The sequence below is a fragment of the Dermatophagoides farinae genome, chromosome 1, assembly GCF_024713945.1.
Source record: "Dermatophagoides farinae isolate YC_2012a chromosome 1, ASM2471394v1, whole genome shotgun sequence".
Lineage (NCBI taxonomy): Eukaryota > Metazoa > Arthropoda > Arachnida > Sarcoptiformes > Pyroglyphidae > Dermatophagoides > Dermatophagoides farinae.
In genome coordinates, this window is record NC_134677.1 from 2,213,706 (window position 1) to 2,232,697 (window position 18,992).

At 31.3% G+C, this 18,992-nt stretch overlaps 2 protein-coding genes across 6 annotated transcripts; one reads left to right on the top strand and one right to left on the bottom strand.

The window, feature by feature from the left end:
* The first annotated feature begins 235 nt into the window (after positions 1-235).
* Positions 236-7,875, top strand: Nrx-1 (Neurexin 1). 2 transcript variants are annotated; one of them, XM_047054621.2, is made up of 8 exons: positions 236-2,371; positions 2,469-2,818; positions 2,891-3,058; positions 3,163-4,057; positions 4,248-4,664; positions 4,765-5,580; positions 5,672-6,375; positions 6,439-7,875. In XM_047054621.2, the coding sequence occupies exons 1-8, from the start codon at positions 1,276-1,278 to the stop codon at positions 7,462-7,464; spliced, it is 5,472 nt and encodes a 1,823-aa protein (XP_046910577.2). In that variant the 5' UTR covers positions 236-1,275; the 3' UTR covers positions 7,465-7,875. The 2 variants fall into 2 exon arrangements, with proteins under 2 accessions (XP_046910577.2, XP_046910576.2); XM_047054620.2 differs by having other exon boundaries at positions 237-2,371; positions 4,765-5,586.
* A 758-nt stretch (positions 7,876-8,633) lies between these two features.
* LOC124491456 (uncharacterized) lies at positions 8,634-18,908 on the bottom strand. Of its 4 annotated transcripts, none has more exons than XM_075730014.1 (9): positions 18,747-18,908; positions 17,358-17,468; positions 16,875-17,272; positions 14,549-16,812; positions 14,116-14,157; positions 9,521-9,728; positions 9,303-9,441; positions 9,069-9,244; positions 8,634-8,998 (listed from the first exon to the last, which is right to left on the bottom strand). In XM_075730014.1, exons 4-9 carry the CDS (start codon positions 16,797-16,799, stop codon positions 8,947-8,949), a joined length of 2,868 nt encoding a protein of 955 aa, XP_075586129.1. In that variant the 5' UTR covers positions 16,800-16,812; positions 16,875-17,272; positions 17,358-17,468; positions 18,747-18,908; the 3' UTR covers positions 8,634-8,946. The 4 variants fall into 4 exon arrangements, with proteins under 4 accessions (XP_075586129.1, XP_075586119.1, XP_075586117.1 ...); XM_075730004.1 differs by lacking the exon at positions 18,747-18,908 and adding an exon at positions 18,389-18,591; XM_075730002.1 differs by lacking the exon at positions 18,747-18,908 and adding an exon at positions 18,389-18,570 and having other exon boundaries at positions 14,549-16,808; positions 17,358-17,399.
* Between the last annotated feature and the right edge of the window lie 84 nt (positions 18,909-18,992).

An 18,992-nucleotide genomic window follows, 5' to 3' on the forward strand; every position in this document is an offset into this window, starting at 1 on the left:
CTCTACATACTTTTGGTTTCACTGTTCTGTGTGTCTCTATGTCTGTCATCGTGTGTGTGTGTGTGTGTGTGTCTGTGTTTCGGGAATTGGATTTTTCCCGTCTAAAATATCTTGTATGAGTCTCGAATTTTTTTTTTCGGTCCATCGTATATATTTTGAGTCAAATATTTATCAAAAGAATATTGGGTAAAGAACCATATAATACAGACGCAGTGTTTGTGTGTGTGTGTTTGTCTGTGTGTTTGGGCATCGAGAAAGCACAGCGAAAAAAAATCACCAAGCTTTTGAGTTCAAAGAAGAGAAAAAAATTTCGGTTATTTTTTCCAATTTTCTCTTGTTTTTCATCATCTCTATCTCTGTATGCGTGTTGGATTCTGTGTTCAATTATATTTTATTTTTTTTTCTCCTTGTTTTTTTTATTCCCAATTTCAACAAACAAAAAATTCTCATTGTTGTTCTCACAGTGTGTTTTCTTCTATTTTTCGTCGTCTTGTTTTTTTTCCTGAATCCTTGCAGTCTGGATTCCAATTTTTTTTTCTGGTTTCCCAGTTTTTTTTTGATCAAAAAAAAATAATTCACATTGAAGAAATTCTTCTGCGTTTCCCGATTAAACACTATCATCATCATCATCAACATCATCATCGCCGTCCATATCCAATTTTTTTTTGTATTATCCAGAATTTTTTTCCTCACATTTTTCTCCGGAGATTTTACATAATAAAAAATTGTAATTTTTTTCTATTTTCTTCTCTTGGATATTTGTTGTAACCCATTGAAATAAAATAAACAACAACAACAATAACAACAACAGAGAAAAAAATTTCATCATCAAATAATGTGAATTTCACTGTTTTTTTTTGTCACTAAATTCTTGTTCTACGTTTGCTCGATATTTTTCTCTTCTTTATTCTCTTTTGAGTGTGTGTGTGTCCTAGCCAATTGGTCATTATTTATTTACCAAAATCATCATCATCAAGTCTAGAACATCTTTGATTCATGCCAACATTATAAACTTTACTCACACAAACACATAAACAACATAAATTAAACGTTGATTATGAACATTAAATATAACACATAACATAACATAACATTATTTATAAATGAACCAAATTATGATTTTTTTTTTGTTTTGGTTTTTTTCCGTTGATACAAAAATGACAATAATTTGAAAAAAATTGTTTTTTTTGTGCTCATTCAAATATTGTCACTGTGTGTGTACGTATTTTTTGTTTGGTACAAATTAAATAACCAAAAAAACAAAATCAACAAATTATGATACAAAAATGCCTTGATCAATTCATTGTAGTCAATAGTGTTCATTCTTTCGTCATTATTTTGATTTGTTTTTTGTTTGGTATAATATTTCCTGTTTTTGTTCATACTGACCAACAACGACAACAAATACCATCACCATTAATATTATCCAATAATAATGAATCACCAATATGGTATCTAGATGGTACATCATCTTCATATCTTCAATTTCAATCATGGAAACATTTTTTCTATAGAAAAAATATTGATCACAATGTCGAATCATCGTCATCGAAACTTGATCAAGCATCAATTAGTTTCGAATTTCGTTATCAATTAGATCAAAGTACCTTAAGTCGTCCATTAGGTGGATTATTATTATATACCGATGATGAAACGGGAATTGGTGGAAGATTTTTAGAGATCAAACTACTCTCCGATTCCAATTTACGTATACGAATCGATGATAATTCTTTGGTTCGTACAAAGAATATAATCGAATTAAAACAAGAGATCAATTTCACTGATGGTCAATGGCATCGTTTAGAGCTTATTCATCATTATCAATTGTCGACAATCGAAAACAATAATAATAATAAAGATAATTTTATTGAAAATGTAATTAATTATGATGAACACTTTGAAGCAATTACATTGAAAATTGATTCAGAAACGTATCATAAAAAATTGGAACTATCAACCACTGTTATTGGTTATGTTTTACAACCGAAAGAATGTCATCATAAAGGCAAATCAGTTTTTATTGGTGGTTTACCGGAAGAATATCGAAATCAAAATTTAGCTCATCTAGCATTACCAACCGTTGCTTATGAGCTTCATTTTCGTGGTGCCATACGTAATGTAAAATATTCATATCGTTACAAAAATGACGATAATGATAATGTTAAGCAGCAATTACAAAGCTCAAATGATCAACCACAATTGCCCGTTACTTATTATGGACTTTTTGCTGAATTTTCCAATTCTAAACATGATTTAGAATGTGATCCAATACAAGATCGTTGCAAACATGGTGGATATTGTTATACAACTAGAAATGGTGTTTACTGTGATTGTTCAATCACAGATTTTGAAGGAACATATTGCCAAAATGGTAGGATTTATTTTCATTTATTCATTTATTGACATATTTATTCTATGATTGTTTTGATCATACAAAAAAAAAAAATACAAATTCCATTTCTATGTAGAAAAACGATTGGCCGAAACCACATTCCATGGAAATCTGGGCGAATATTTGGGCTATAATTATATGGATCTACCAAATGCATGGTCATTAGTTAGCATAAGAGAATCATTTGAACTTTCGTTTCGTACAAAAATAGCCAATGGCCTATTATTGTTGACCAGTGATGAATATGAAGATTATTTGGCCATCACAATTCGTGATGCAGGCCTAACGTTGACAATGAAATTGGGATCAAATGTACATGAAAAAACAATCAAACCAAGTAAAGTTCGTTTTGATGACAATCAATGGCATACAGTGTTAGTATGGCGTCGTATTCGTGAAATATCACCATCAACATATTTTTGTCATGTAAGATTGTCATTGACGAAAGAAATTCTATTTGATTTAATCATTTATATTCTCATCCTTTTTATTAAATAGTTTTCGATCAGTGTTGATGGAATCTATACACAATATGGATCGACAGCCAGTCCAATATCTTATCTGATTTCCAAAGTTTTCTATGTTGGTGGTATTGCTCATAATTCGGCAGTTGAAACATCTAATCCAATTACAACTAGCAGTAATTTTGTTGGATGTTTACGAAAGGTTTGTTCTTTTGTGATGATTAGGATTGAATTTTCAGCCGATAAAAATCTTCAATTTATTTAATTTTTTTTCTATTCATGTTTGCTTTTACAAAACTGAAATAGATTATTTTGACAGCTGATAATGTTCGATTAGATTTATTGGAAATCTTACAAAATGACAACTATAATTATGAGAGGCCTGATAGTAAATCGATCTCTAGAGAATCATCATTGAATTCTTTAAAAGATTGGCAATCGGATGGCTTAATTCGATTGTATGGTAATCATTCACAACAATCATCATCGATGATCTGTGAAGATGTTGATGTTTCTGATCCAATAACATTCACTACATCTGAATCGTATCTGAAATTAAATGGATGGAATTCGCCCAAAGAAGGAACATTGTCATTGAAGATACGTACAAATGAAGCTAATGGTGTATTACTTTATACGGATGGAAAACCCGACAAAAATGTTACAAGAGATTATTTTGCCCTTGAATTGCTTGATGGACATGTATATCTATTGATAAATTTAGGATCATCACCGATCAAAGTCAAGGCCACAAATAAACGTGTCGATGATGGACATTGGCATATGATAACTGTACGAAGATCGGAACGAAGTGGTCAAGTTGTTGTTGATGAAACAATTAGTGATTTTGTTTCACCGGGACAATCTAATCGTCTTGATTTAAGTGATTTAATTTATTTGGGTGGTATACCACATTTCGTTGGACAACGACAAACATATACACCACCAGAATTATGGTCATCATCTATTGGTCATGGTTATATTGGATGTGTACGAGATTTATATATTAATGATCGTATCATTGATATAGCAACCCTTACAAAACGTCAAGATTCTGGTAGCATAAAACCATCATGTCATTCACTTTCATCACAATGTAGCAATTCTCCATGCCAGAATGGTGGACAATGTATGGAAGGATGGAATCGTTATTATTGTGATTGCACTAAAACATCCTACACTGGATCAATATGCACCAAAAGTAAGTGGTATCTATGATGATGATGATGATGATGAAATGTTAAATACACATTAACAAACACCCACCCACCCACACACACACATACATCGAGGAGAAAGAATATTCTTTTTTAATTCTATTTCATAACAATCATTTGACATTTACAACTTTGCACTTAATAAATGCCACAATTTTTTTTCTTTTATTACAGATGCAGCCACAGTCAGTTTTAATGGTGAACAATATATGACTATACTGTTGCCTGAAGAAATGCAAACACAAGCTGAATCATTATCATTACGATTTAGGACTAATAAACCAAATGGTTTATTGTTGACCACTTCTCATTCATATTTGGATGATCATTTTATGACATTATCATTGGAATCGGGTTCTATACGATTGGATTTTAATTATGGTGACACACAAATGGAACGTATCGGAATGGTTGACCAGAAACTTAATGATGATCAATGGCATACAATACATTTGGAACGTCGTGGTCCAAATCTGGAAATCACTATTGATCAAACAACAAAACAAGTTGTTGAATTAACTGGACAACATTTTACGCTACATATTAGTGCCATACATATTGGTGCACGTCTCAACATACACAAATCTCATCGTAAGTCATTTGATTTTTATTTTTGTTCAAAGAATTTAATGTCCTACAATGTTTGTTCTTTTTTTTGTTGTTGTTCTTATTGTTCTCTGGATATATATAGAGAAAAAACATTTTGCCGGTTTCATTGGTCAGATGCAAAATTTTGTATTCAATAGTCAACAGTATTTCGAAAAAATACGCGATGGTCAATTACCAAATGGATCGATTCGTATCACAGCTAAACTAGGCAAAAAAGATCGTGTTCTACACAATGCAGTCACGTTCAAATCAAAATATACATTTGTCGGGCTACCACAATTGAAAGCATATTCTCGTTTAAATGTTTATTTTCAATTCAAGACGCGTGAACCAAATGGTTTACTATTATTTAATGGTGGTGGCCAAAAACATGATTTTATTGCGGTCGAAATGGTCAATGGAAATGTTCATTATATTTTTGATTTAGGTGATGGCGCACGTCGATTACAATCAAATAGTCGTACATCATTAAATGATAATCGTTGGCATACGGTTACGTTAGGCAGGCCATCATTACATCAACATACAATGCTTATCGATGATTCATTAATGACAATCAGTACATCCGGTAGTGAACGTAATTTACATCTAGATCTTGATGGTCTTCTCTATGTTGGTGGTGTTCGCGATAATATGTGGCAATCATTACCAAAAGTAATCAAATCAAAAATCGGTTTCGAAGGTTGTATCGCATCATTAGATCTGAATGGTGAAACTTACAATCTGGTTGGTCGTGAAGTTTTGATTCCTAGTACATTGGTTGAATCTGGATGTTCGGCACCGATAACACGATGTAGTTCAACCGCTTGTGCTAATCGTGGAATTTGTGTTCAATTATGGAATAGTTATACTTGTGATTGCGATTTGACGACATTTTCTGGACCAACTTGCGCAGATGGTAATGGTAATGGTAGACCTAGTTTCTTATTTCATTTTTGAATATTTTTTCTGATTAATTTGACCGTTTTTTTTTCTTTGTTATAAAACAGAAAGCACAGCATATCAATTTGGTCCTAGTCCTGGTTTGATTAGTTTTACATTCGATGAGAATAATAGACCAGATACCCGGAATGATCTTTTGGCATTAGGATTTTTAACCAGTAATAAAAACGGTGCATTAGTACGAGTAGATTCTGCTACTACTGCTGATTATTTTCAATTGGAACTTGTCGATGGAAATGTTTTGGCTGTTTACAATCTTGGCACTGAAGATATTGATATTGGTGATCTGGGCATCAAAGTTAATGATGGAAAATATCATATCGTTCGTTTTACACGTTCCGGACAGAATTCAACATTACAAATTGATAATCATAATGTTATAACTCGATCACCAGCTGGAAAACAATTGAATATTTTCAATCGTCATGCTTATATTCAAATTGGTGGACATAAAAATATTCTTCGTGGTGTGATTGAAAAACCTTTTATCGGTATCATTGCTGGTTTGGTTTTCAATGGTCATCGTCTTTTGGATATGGCAGCTGAAGATGATCCACGAATCAAAACCGAAGGTGATTTAGAGCTAATGATTTCGATTGGAAATCAACAAACAATGGCTATAACACCACCAACTTCAAACAATGATCACCTGAATAATCAAATGCTAGCTGAGCCAAAAAGTCCGTATGCAAATGATGATTTGATTTATTCGAGTGCCGGTTCCGGTTGTTTCGATGTTAATGAAGATGAGGTAATGATGTGAAGATCATAATAATTTTAGAGACTTTAATCTATTTTTCCTAACCCGTAACAGGAATGTGCACATATTGCCAATGAAGGATCAGGTGATGAACTCATTACTCCAGTCTATGTATCTGTCAATAGATTTCGTCCAACTCCGTCCTCAACATTTTCGAATCGTAATCGTGGTGGAAACGATAAAGATGTTTGGCGTCGCCCTTGCCAAAATGAAGATGATGATGATTGTTTTGAAGGTTCAGGTGAAAGACCATCGTCATCTTACAATAACAATCGTCAATATAATTATTCAAGTTTTGATTATTACACTTCAACATCTCGACCATGGACCACATGGATTCCACCAACTATTGCACCAATTAATCGTCCGCCATATTCACCAAATCAACCATCATGGAATTCTTACAATACACCACCAACTTATTATCATAATTCAAATGATCCATATGGTAGTGGCGGTAATAGCCACCATCAACAACAATATCCAATGAGACCAAAAACAACAGCACCATCATGGACAAAACCAGTCTATTCGGTAAATGGTCCAACACGTCCAATTATTACGCCAGCAATTGAACCACAAGGACCACCCGAAATTTATGATGTACCATTGAATATACCATTAGATATTATTAATCAAACAATGGGACCAGATGACCCACAACAAATACCACCAGAGATTTTGACACGTGCAAACTCTGAACGAACTGTGATCATTATTAGTGCAATCGCAATATTATTAATACTTGTAGTTGTCATTGGTCCAATTGTTTTATTTCTAAAAGTTCGTTACAGTGCCAATCAAGCGGCATATAAAATTGAAACATTTGGACCAAAAATGTCAGCAACCATGCCTTTACATGGTTCATCTTATCAACCGTACAATCCTGTTGTCCGTGCAACTTCTGTAAGTGGAATTACCGGACATGCAGCAATGATGGGAATGCAACAAATACCACCTGGTATGAATTCATTGGGTAGAGTTAGTATGTCAAGACCCGGAACAAGACCAGGAACACCAACACAAGATTATAGTGGAAGTGGTATGAAGAAGAAAGATCCACACGAGTGGTACGTTTAATGTGTATTACAACATTTTCATTTTCATTAAGCAATAATAATAATGATGATAAAATATGAATATTACCCTAACTGAGATTCAAGTACAATCATTTATTACAATCTTGAAATAACAACAAACTAACAAAATCAACCAATCAATCAACAAATGCTGAACAAATCTTCACTTTAATGTGCCTCTCTTTTTCTCTTTGAAAATCTTTCTTTGACAAATTTCATTCACTCATCCACTGATTATCATCATCATTATCATCATCATTTAACGATAAACCCTTTTTTTCTTATTATTTATACACGTTTGTTCTATGGTCTGTCTATCACTTGATTTGAATAATTGTAATGTGTAAATATCCCTCTATATTGTTTTGCAGTAATTTGTTTTGAATAAAAATTGCTTTTTTTTTACTTGAAATCTATTAGATCAATATATGTAGTATCGCCATCTAGCGCAGAAAATTGTCAAAAAAAGTGAAATAAAAAAAAGACAATAATTTTGATAGAATGATGATAATCGTTTATTTAGAGTGGAAAAAAAATCATTAAATAGAAATTAGTAATGAATTAATCAAATATTTCATTAAATATTATGTCTGTTGTTGTTTTAAAAGTTGATAATCATTGTTGTGTGATTGGAATTCCATAGTGAACCATCCGATGCTGTAGTTAATATGAATTAGTGGATATGGGTGGGGGGATCAACATTGATTATATTGAGGTCAAAAATGATTGAGTGGTGGGTGAAGAAAAAAAATCATCATAACTAAACCAAATAACAATAATCTCTACACATAGACTAAATATATAAATTAAATGGTAAAATATAAAAATCACCAAATATTCGAAATTTAGAGTATGATGATTATTTTTTTTCCAAGTGTATGCTGAACAATTGTTGTTTTTTTATACAGAAAAAAAGAGCTTAAACTCTCTGTGCCGATATAACCAATTTTTTGTTATAGCAATCGTGTCCCGTTTTCTTTATATATGAATGAATGTGCATCCACTCATAATTCAAATGGTAATTTTACAATAAATGTTATGTGTGTGTCTGTGTGTGTGTGTGTGTGTGTGTGAGAATTTTGAAATAAATGAGATTGTGATACATGTGTATTGGGTGTGTCAAAAACCAAAAACAAAAAACGGAAACCAAAAAAACGAAACGAAATGAAATAAAATAAAAAATCAAACCATTTTATTTGTTCTGTTGTTGTTTCTTTTATGATGAAAAAAAAAATTAAATTATCATCCATATTCATATCATCCGATTCGAATTCTACGTTCTTTTTGAGAGATAAAAATGGTAAACAAAATCATCGTCATAATAAAATGCATGTTTGCCAATCGGATGTATGTGTTTATAGAGAATTTATTATTATAAGGATAAAAATAAGTACGATCATTTAAACGATAATGCGATAACGATAAAGAAAGTGAGAATAAATGTTGGATTTAGCAATGTTAGCCAAATGTTTTTTTTTCGATCTTAATTATCTTTCTTTTCGGCAGCTGCCGATGCCTTTTTCAAGAAAGGAATCCTATTTGAAATAGAAAAAAATGAGAAAATAAGCAAATAGTTTTTTTTTGATAAACAACAAAAATATTTACTTTTCGGTAACTTCATTAATTTTTGAAACTACCATATTGATGTAATGATCAATTTGAGCCTGATTCATTTCATAAACTTTGGGCAATGAAAATGCTCCGATATAGGCCAAAATGACTAATGTCATTCCATTGAACCATGCTCCAATAAATGTTAGCGCCCAAAACATGAACAAATACTACATAAAAAGAGAGAAAATTATTATAAAATGAAATCAAATTCATTAGACATCAAACCTTGAATGATTCGACATAATCTTCAACCAAAAGTACACTTCTCATGCGGTTTACGAAACAGTTGAAATGGGACAATATTTGGTCGGCGATCTCATGAGCTTTTTCTTGGTTAGGTGTAATATCAACTTCCAAATATTCTCTGCAAAATAAATACAAAAAAAATCAATGAAATTATGTTGACAAAATATAAATAGTTTACAAACAATCCAAAAACTTACTTGAATGGATGACCATCATCGGTTTTGTTGACCGCTTGCATAACATTCTTGTAGACTCTGAATGTTAACGATGCCAACAGGGTGAATAAAAGTGTGTAAGCGACGACCGAAATGACCGAAAATACGGTCAATGAGAATAAAATGACCAGACCAACACCGAATACGGCACCGGAATTTTTCGGATCACGCCAATATAAAATGTCTGCAGCTAAATATGAGTAAAAAAACAAATAAAGGAAACAATAACAATAAAATTATTGACAATCGATTGATGATAATGATTGAAAGATAAGATTTATCATTATAGTAGAAAATATATCGAGAACAAAAATATTTAGAAAAAGTTGATCGTGTGCCCAAAGAAAAAATGATATGACAAATGAACTGCTGATTTTAATGGGGGAAAAACGCAAATAAAATCACTTATTATTATTAAAGGAAAATTTTTCAAATTACAACCAAGATACGAGAGTATGATGCCCTTTACTCCAACCATTGATACAGTAGCAGTAGCGCAGTACAATGTACACACAACCAGACATGTCTATTGGACTATATAGTTCAAAGATCCTGGATCATTCGCTTATTCAACCCTATGTTTGGTGAAAGGTCATCAACAGTAATGGGCGCGGAATTTTATATATGAAAATAATAATAATGATGATGATGATAGTCTACAATGTTCAGGTTCAATGAAATGAATGATTCAAAACATTAAACGTATTTTTTTGAAATAAAATAAAACATATGAATTGAAAGTTGATAATTATCATTGAGGTGTAACACACACACATATATAGCATAGCAATCATCATGAACCTTATGAGAATCGTAATAAACGCCTTTCTATATATTTATTTCTAAAGTATAATGTTGTAATACAGGAATGTAATTTTGTAAATCATTGCAAACATTAGTCATCTATAAAAAAAGATACCAAAATAGACTAATGAAGAACGACATTTACGGAGGTGAGATAAGTTTAGATGGAAAAAAAACAACAAACCTTTGACGAAAAATGTTCGTAATAATTGTCCCAATGGTGAGAAACAACATTTATTCATTGCAGAACTTGTACTTGGTTCATTCATTTTTTTTTTGAAAATGTATATTATTCTTATGAATATAGTAAATACAAATATAGAATAATGATAAATTTAAGTGGATGTTTGGATGTGAATCAAATGATGATCAATCAACTCCCAGTGTACGATTTGGAACAATAAAGAATACAACAAATCGAATTATATGATATATACCGAAATGTTAGAAAAAAATTGACCAGAAAAAAAACAGCCAATGTTCGAATGTACGCAATTTATCTTGTATGCTTGTGCATTTATTTCTCGAATAGTCGATTTGTGTTGTGTTTAGCAATTGTCACTAATATATCATATCAATACACACACATAACACATACGTAAACGAAAAATAAAAAGATTGAAAATTTTTTTATCATCAAACGACGTGTGTCATCGAATGATGAAGACTATGATGAGCTTGCTGCCAACAAAAAAAAATGTACACACACACACGAAAAAATTTGTTGAAATGACAACCACTGGTTGATGGAAAATTATGTGAGGATGTTGATTGGTTGGTATGTATAAAAATGAATGGAGGGTAGAACACAAAGAAAATGAGATGATTGTTCGATTATCAGACAACTTTAAAAATGTGAATTCATCGAAAAGAAAAAAAATTTATCCTCAAAATAGGTAATGATTCTCTGATGTAATAACACATACAACAATCAACAGCAACAACAACAAACATGACAATCGTTTTTCCTTGTTTATTGTTGTCGTCATAATCGTAGTAGTAGAGAAAACAACAAAACTCTTTTTGTCCAGGTAAATTATAATGAGGAAAAATAAGATTTTTTCTTTTCAACAAACAATCGAATGAAATGACAAAAAAAAATTCGAAGAAAAGCCAAAATCGAAAAAGAGAGAACGATATAATAGAATGATAAAATATTAATTCGAAAACAAATAGATGATTGATTTAAATGTTTTGTTGTTGGAATTAGATTTCCGAAAACAAATCAATCGATATTAGATCAAATTATAAAGAGATAAACGATAGTTTGTTGTTGTTTTTATCTTCATTATTATTATTGTTGATGAAGAGGTGGTGGTGGTGGTGGTATTGGAGTATCAAAATAAAAAAGGAATTGGGTAAAAAAAAATCGCAAATGATTAAAACGAGAGAGAGAAACGCAACCTAATGGTTTGTCACTACTACTACGTATGAGGAGGAGTAAATTGAAATGAACGAATGAGTCAATTGGAAAAAAATATATAGGAAATATCATCATCTGAGGAGGAGAATAAATACATGACCAAGCATTGCATGTACCAATTTTTTTTTCGTTTCGTTCCATTCATTCTAACATTTTTTTTTATTTCATTCAATAGTTCCATACATTTGTGTCCAGAAATTTAAAACTTTATCCGATGCTACTACTACAAATACAAATACACACACACACCAAGGATGACTAACCAACCCGAACCAACACATTGGCGACACTTGGTATTTTTTTTTCTCTTGTTGTAAAATTCAGGTTGAATCATTATTTTTTTTTTCATAATAATCATGAAAATTACAAAGCACATGCGTTTAAAAAAAGAGAAAAAGATACCCGAATTGAGAAGGGTGTTGTTGTTGTTGTCATTGTGGTAATGTGATGATGGAACACATTTGGATGGGTTGGCGCCTTTTTTCTCTTTCTATCTCACTCACTATACAACCACCAAAACCAACAACAACAAAATCAACAATATATCCCTTAGCGACAGTTGTAATGGAGAAGCAAAAAAAGCAGAGGTACGCGATTTAAACAGCTGGGTTATATTTTGGACAACTGCAGTTTTCTTATTATTTGGCGGGTACCATATACCAAACAAGCCGATGACTCATATGTTGGTATCTAGTTTTTGGATCGAATAGTATCAATGATTCAGTCTACCAATTAAATTACTTGGCTAGCATGGTATAGAAATCGATTTTTATTCTATGATGATATTGAATGACACATCATTTATCGTGTGATCTATTTGTTGCACTATTCAATTCAAACAAACAAAAACTGATTGAAAATTTGCTCAATCACCATGATGAAGAATTAACCAGAAAAAAAAATTCAAGACATAACTGTTTATCACAACCAGAAGTTTTTTTGGTGATTTAAATCCCAACAGACTTTGATAATACTGACATCTATCGATAGAAATGATAATATTCAAAAATAAATGAACAAAAAAAACAGAATCGACATATATTTGTGAAACGTTTTTATTCTATAATCTATATATATAAAAATAGACTATGGAAATGAATGGATTCAAGACATAGAGAAAGGAATTTTTCATTGCTGTACGATTGCCAAAAAAAAAAATAACTCACCAAACCAAAAACAAAAAATATTCAACTAAATTTTTTTACATAATAACATAAAGACATGATAAATGGAACGGAAATGAGAAAGAAAAACAAAAAATTTTTGTCAAATAACTAAGGCTAAGTGATCAAGGATATTATATGTCTAGTAGAAAAGTGGCAATGAGAAAAAAAATTGGAACAAACTAACGCAACAAACGACATTGATTTATATAGAAAATTGAAATTGATAACAAAATTCAATGATAAAAATATTTGTCATTATTATCAAACTTACATTCAATCATTGTTGTCGGTGACATTGTTTCTTTTTTTATGTAAAAGAGTCAATGAATTTTAAGATTGATTAGATAAATCAATTATTATTATTGAAATAGTGTTGGATAAAAAGGCACCGGTAATAAGAGAAAAAGATGAAAAACAGAACGAACAAAATACAAAACAATCATATGCACACAACAAAAGAGAGGTCAACCAATGACCTAAGATATATATTCGATGTAATTAAATTTAAAAAAAAACATACAAAAAGAACAATTCTGAATAGAGAATTTCAATTATTCTCATCAAAACATATACAATAGATTAACTGTAATTATAAACAGCCAATGTTAAGCAGTTGTTTCTATGAGATCACAACAACAGCAATTCTATCTCGAATGAGAAATGAGAATCATCAGAAAAGCATGGAGCAAAATATAGAATCCAAATTGAAAGGAATGAGAAAAAAAAATTCGCAAACCACAATGAATTGTATGATCCCGTGTGTCTGTAATACATACAGTTAACTTAAAACCGAAAAAAAGGAGTCGGCGCTTTGAGATCATCATAAATTTAGCGAAAAAGAAAGTAATTTTTTTTATATATATACTAAAGAAGAAATAGGTTATAAACCAACACTGTATTTATAGACACTTTTATATTGAGACGGGGTAAAATACAATCTTTGCTGAAGCTGTTGCTTTGTCATCATCATCATCATTAAAACAGAGCAATCATTTAAAAAAAAGATGATGATGAAAAAGAGCCCGGTGCAACAAAATATCTCGTCATATCAAAATGAAATAGAAAAAGAAAATTCCAATTAAATTAGAATAGATACAGTTTCTTTAACTGTAAAAAAATTCATTGAATCAATTGTTGGAATTATACAGAGTTAAAAAAATCAATAATATAATATATTCACTTACCGCATTGTCCAAATAATGAGTGAATAAAATTTTGAACGCAATCTATAAATAATCAATCAATCAATCGAAGCGGCCAGACATTTTGAGAATTGATAATTGGCATGCACATAAATTGTACACGTACAACGGATTTGCGTGTGTGTGTGTGTGTAACAAAGTTTTGTTTCGAATGTATGTAGCCACGTGTTCGTATTCAAAGGCATGGCAGTCGAGTAATGAACATCATCATCATGATCATGATTCGTGAAAAAATCGTGGCCAATTTGTAAAAACCAGGTGCATTGATATGGTTCGTTAGATTTTTTTCCAGTTATAAAAATGAAATACAAAAAAAATAATGTTAATAAATTTTGAACCAATAATTAAGATTTTTTTCAATATTAATTGAGAAAATACAAAAAAAAGAACATGCATGAATGAAAATTGAACAAACCTGGCTCCAAATTATTAGCAGCAGCCGAATTATCCGAGGAATATTGACGATAATTTTTTCTGCCCATTATTTTTTGTTCGTTTTCAATTGGATTTTGCTGCTGTTGTTGTTTTTCTTCTTTCGATGATTTTTGTTCAGGCACCAATACCGTAGATGATGATTCTTGAAATATGTCAACCGAATCTGTTTCTTGTTGTTCAGAATTTTTATGATGATCACTTTTTGTCGAAGAGATTGATGACGACAACAAAGGCAAAGATGGTTGTTGTTGTTGTTCGTTTGATGATTCGTAGAAATTTTCGTCTTTTTGTTGTTGTTGTTGTTGTACAATAGGAAAAGGATCTAACTTGACTGGTTCTTCTTTTTCTTCTACAAAATCATCTATTTGGTCGTTTTTAATCGCAGACGATAGTTTTTCACTGGTAGTTGATACTTGTATTGGTTTTTTACAACTATCTTCAATATTGCCTTCTACCTTCTCACAAACATTGGTGTCGATGATGTCCACGGAAGGAGATAAGATTATTGAAGCTGACGTGGGCATAAAATCAGAAATCATGCCTGAACTGACTGTTTTTGCTGTTGCTATTGCCTCTTCTACAAATGCTGCTGCAGCGGCCGATGTAGCAACTTTATCATAATCAACAAATGCTTCATTTGAATGGCGATCTGGCTCGCTTATCATCATTGGTGAAAAGGTAGAAGCATCGGACATTAAATTATCAGGTTTTTCAACAACACCTGTAGCCATGTTAGCAGCAGATTTTATAGCATCATCAAACCTCAAGTTATCCATTTGAAATGATGATGAGCTGGAAGTTTGAAGCTTTTCTTGTTTTTCTATTTCAAAAGACTCTTTCCGTTCAACATTATCTGAATTGTTGGATGAAAATAAATTATTTTCCGGCACTAAAGTTGCTTCAGGTCCAATCGGGTTTTGGTCAGATTGCAATACGTTCGACGTAATCGTGGGAGATTTTTCTGAAAACAAATCTGTCTTCTCTGATGGCGATAGAGCTTGATCCATTTTTTCGACAAGTTTTTCCTCCACCGGTTTCACAATCAAAGGTTCGACGTACTCAGGTTTTGAATCTTGTGGTATATCAACAATTTCTGCATGTTCTGGTTTCAAATTTGGATGTGAATTTTCTTCCTCTTTAAATGACGATAATTTCACCGGATTTTCATCAATAGTTTGATCGATATTTTGTGTTGGAAGAACAGCTGAAATTGAAATTGGTTCAATATGGGTAAATGCAGTAGTCTGTTCCACGATTAAAGGCTCTTCATGATGCGGTTCAACAATTGGTTTCATTTCTTTAGAGGCAAAATCAGGAAATTGTTCACTTAATCTATCGGTAACATCGTCTTCTACAGTGGTTTTTTTTATCGATGACATTGGTGAAGAATCATTCAACGGTTCTTGCAATGTTTGTTCTGATTTAGTGATGTTCATTTGAGCATCAGTACTTGAAGATACAACCAAATCATTCGAATTATCGACAAATACAGTAGATCCATCATTAGCTTGTGAATTCATTTTCATTTCATCATCTGCAATCTTTTCACCAATTAGAGATTCATTTTTGACTAATTCGTCTTCTTTCACGGGGATTTTTACCGGTTGATCACTTTTGAAGTCATTTGTGTTCAAAGATGAATCCAAAGCATCGGATTCTCGTGAATAATCGCTATAGGTGATTTCTAGAAGATCAAACTTTTCATCGAGGATGTTTGTTATGTTATCTGGAATATCAAAGGAATCCGAATATTTTGCAGACGATTGACAATCGATATTGTCAACACAGTCTTTAGCTTTTTCAGGTGAATCATGACGGACATTAGGATTTATTGGCTGTATATCAATTGCAGAATTTGGTTTTACTGATGGAGAATCAATTACAGGAAATGGATCAGGTTTGTATTCCAGATCAACAAAATGATCTATATGTTTTTCAGGTTTAATGATATAATCGTCTGGATTATTTGGATCTGGATCAAGTTTCGATTCTTTAAGATTGTCCAATATAGAAATATTGGAATTTTCTTCAACTTCGCCAATATTTTCAAGAATCACCTTTTTGTTCTCATCACCTTCGCCTTTGTTGTTGTCAACATTCATGATGGAGAAATTTGAATCCAATTCATAAAAATTTGACGGAATTCGAGATTGATCAACGGCCGAATTGGTTGAGTCGATGAATGTTGGAACGTCAATGAGTTTGTCATTATCAGATGGGCTATTCTCCATTGTTGATATCTACCTATGTTTGATGAAAGATAATTTTAGGCTAATTATATGTAAAATAAAACAAAAAAAAAATACCTGGTTATTTTTATTCTGTATGCAAAAATCAGCTAAATTTTTTTTAAGTCGTTGATTATTTGTGAAAAAATACGAATGGTAATAATTAAACGTAAAGAAACAATAAAAAAAAGCACCAATCAAGATTATGTGAATGACAAGATGAACTAAATCAAGATTGATAGGTTGATTGATTTGTTTTCTTTCACTTAGCATACACAAATAAGTTTTGTTGTTTACTCTTATTTTTTTTTGATGCAATATGGTTAGTTGAATAGGACAAATTTTCAAAGTTTAATCACACGATTATTTAGATTGTTTGTTTTATGGTTCTTTTGATGATTGATTGTGATGACTTGACTTGATATTAAACAATGTCAACCAAAAACCGATTGGATATGAGTATTAGAAACAAAGCACTAACCAAAGGAAAAAAAAACAATGTCATGAATATGAAAACAACAAATGGCAATAAAAGAAATTTTTTTTTTTATTTTGTCAAACCTGTTTACTTGTGATGATGATCTATTATAAACGATGTGATGACTTTATTTGAAATCAGATCGAAAATGATTGGAGAAAAAAAAACAAAAAAGAGAGAGAGAGAGAATAAAACTTTTATGATGACGTTCGATTTTGTTTTGTTTCGTTTTGCCAAATATTGAATATCACATATATGGAAAATAATTTTGTTAATAATCAATAGCAAAAAGTATTTGAATTTCTAAATCAAATCATTGAAATGATGAAAATTGTATTTTTAGAAGAAAAAAATGTTAAAATAGATGAAGTAAAACAGAAAAAAATGTTAAATATTAATTCACGACAATATTAGTAGACGGACGAGACCAGTAGAGACACACACACACATACACAAACAATGAGTCATACAAATTGAATTCGAATCATAAAAATGACGCCGAAACACAATTGTCGAAAAGCAAAAAAAAAAGAAAAAAAAGCCAACCAGTCAGACATTCAGCAAGTCAACCAGAAAGCAAAAAAAAAAAAAAAGAAAAAAATGAACAGGCGGAGTAGCCGAAAATTTCAAGTTTTAATGGTTAGTGCGTAGATTTTTTTTCTGTATTAATTGTGGTCATCATCATAGAATCGTCAGCGTTCAGATTAGTTTGGATTTAATAGTTAGCTATAGCGTTAAACATTTATAAATGGCTGCTACTATTAATGTTTGTTGATCATTTTAAAAAAAAATATATCCATTGTCCATCGGCTATTATTATTGTAAACAACAACAACAACAAAAAATATCTTTGAAACAATGACGAAAACTTGAAAACATATAGAATCTATAGATCGATTTCAACAGACAATACAAACAAAATCTACAATTGGTTGGTATTATAATAAATGTAACATTTGAAATTGTAATGAAATGATCGATTCAAGCTAAATTCAATAAGGAAAAAAAACACGCAACAATAACAACAATATAGACACACACACATACAACACACGAACAAATAGATATCCGGATCCGATCAATTTGAGATTCTTATACACAAATAAATACAGACCTAAACAGAGAAAAAAACTCTTGATGCCGCATTCTATATAATGAAAAGAAAAAACATTCTGGATAATGAAATTGAAATCAACAACAGATACACTGAAAACAAGGCGCGTCTATAGCCATGGATGATTTGGAATTGGAACAAATCCAGCAACCAAAAGAATCACAGAAAAAAAAACGAAAACAACACAGACAGCATTGAATTTTGATGACGAGCATGAGCACGGACCACACCACCACCACCAATAACGAAATCATTATAAAATAGGCTGTGTGCGGGTATGTATGACCATATGGAAATAATCAAACACACGCACACATTTGCCCACATTGCATGGGTTAAAATTCTAGGTATGTCGTACCTGATACAGTATCGATAATGGTTAGATTTAATAATAGCAAAATGATTGAATGACAAATTCATTATGAACATGATGATTCATCATTATCGATTCAATAGACATGGTATAATTTGATAAGAAACCAATTTCGTTTCATTTTCGTAATCAAAAATTGCCAAAGGTGATAATTTAATTGGTTTCTGCTCATCATCGCCATCTATCTGGATTCAATGGAATTAATTTTTTTTACGATATCATAAATGTCAA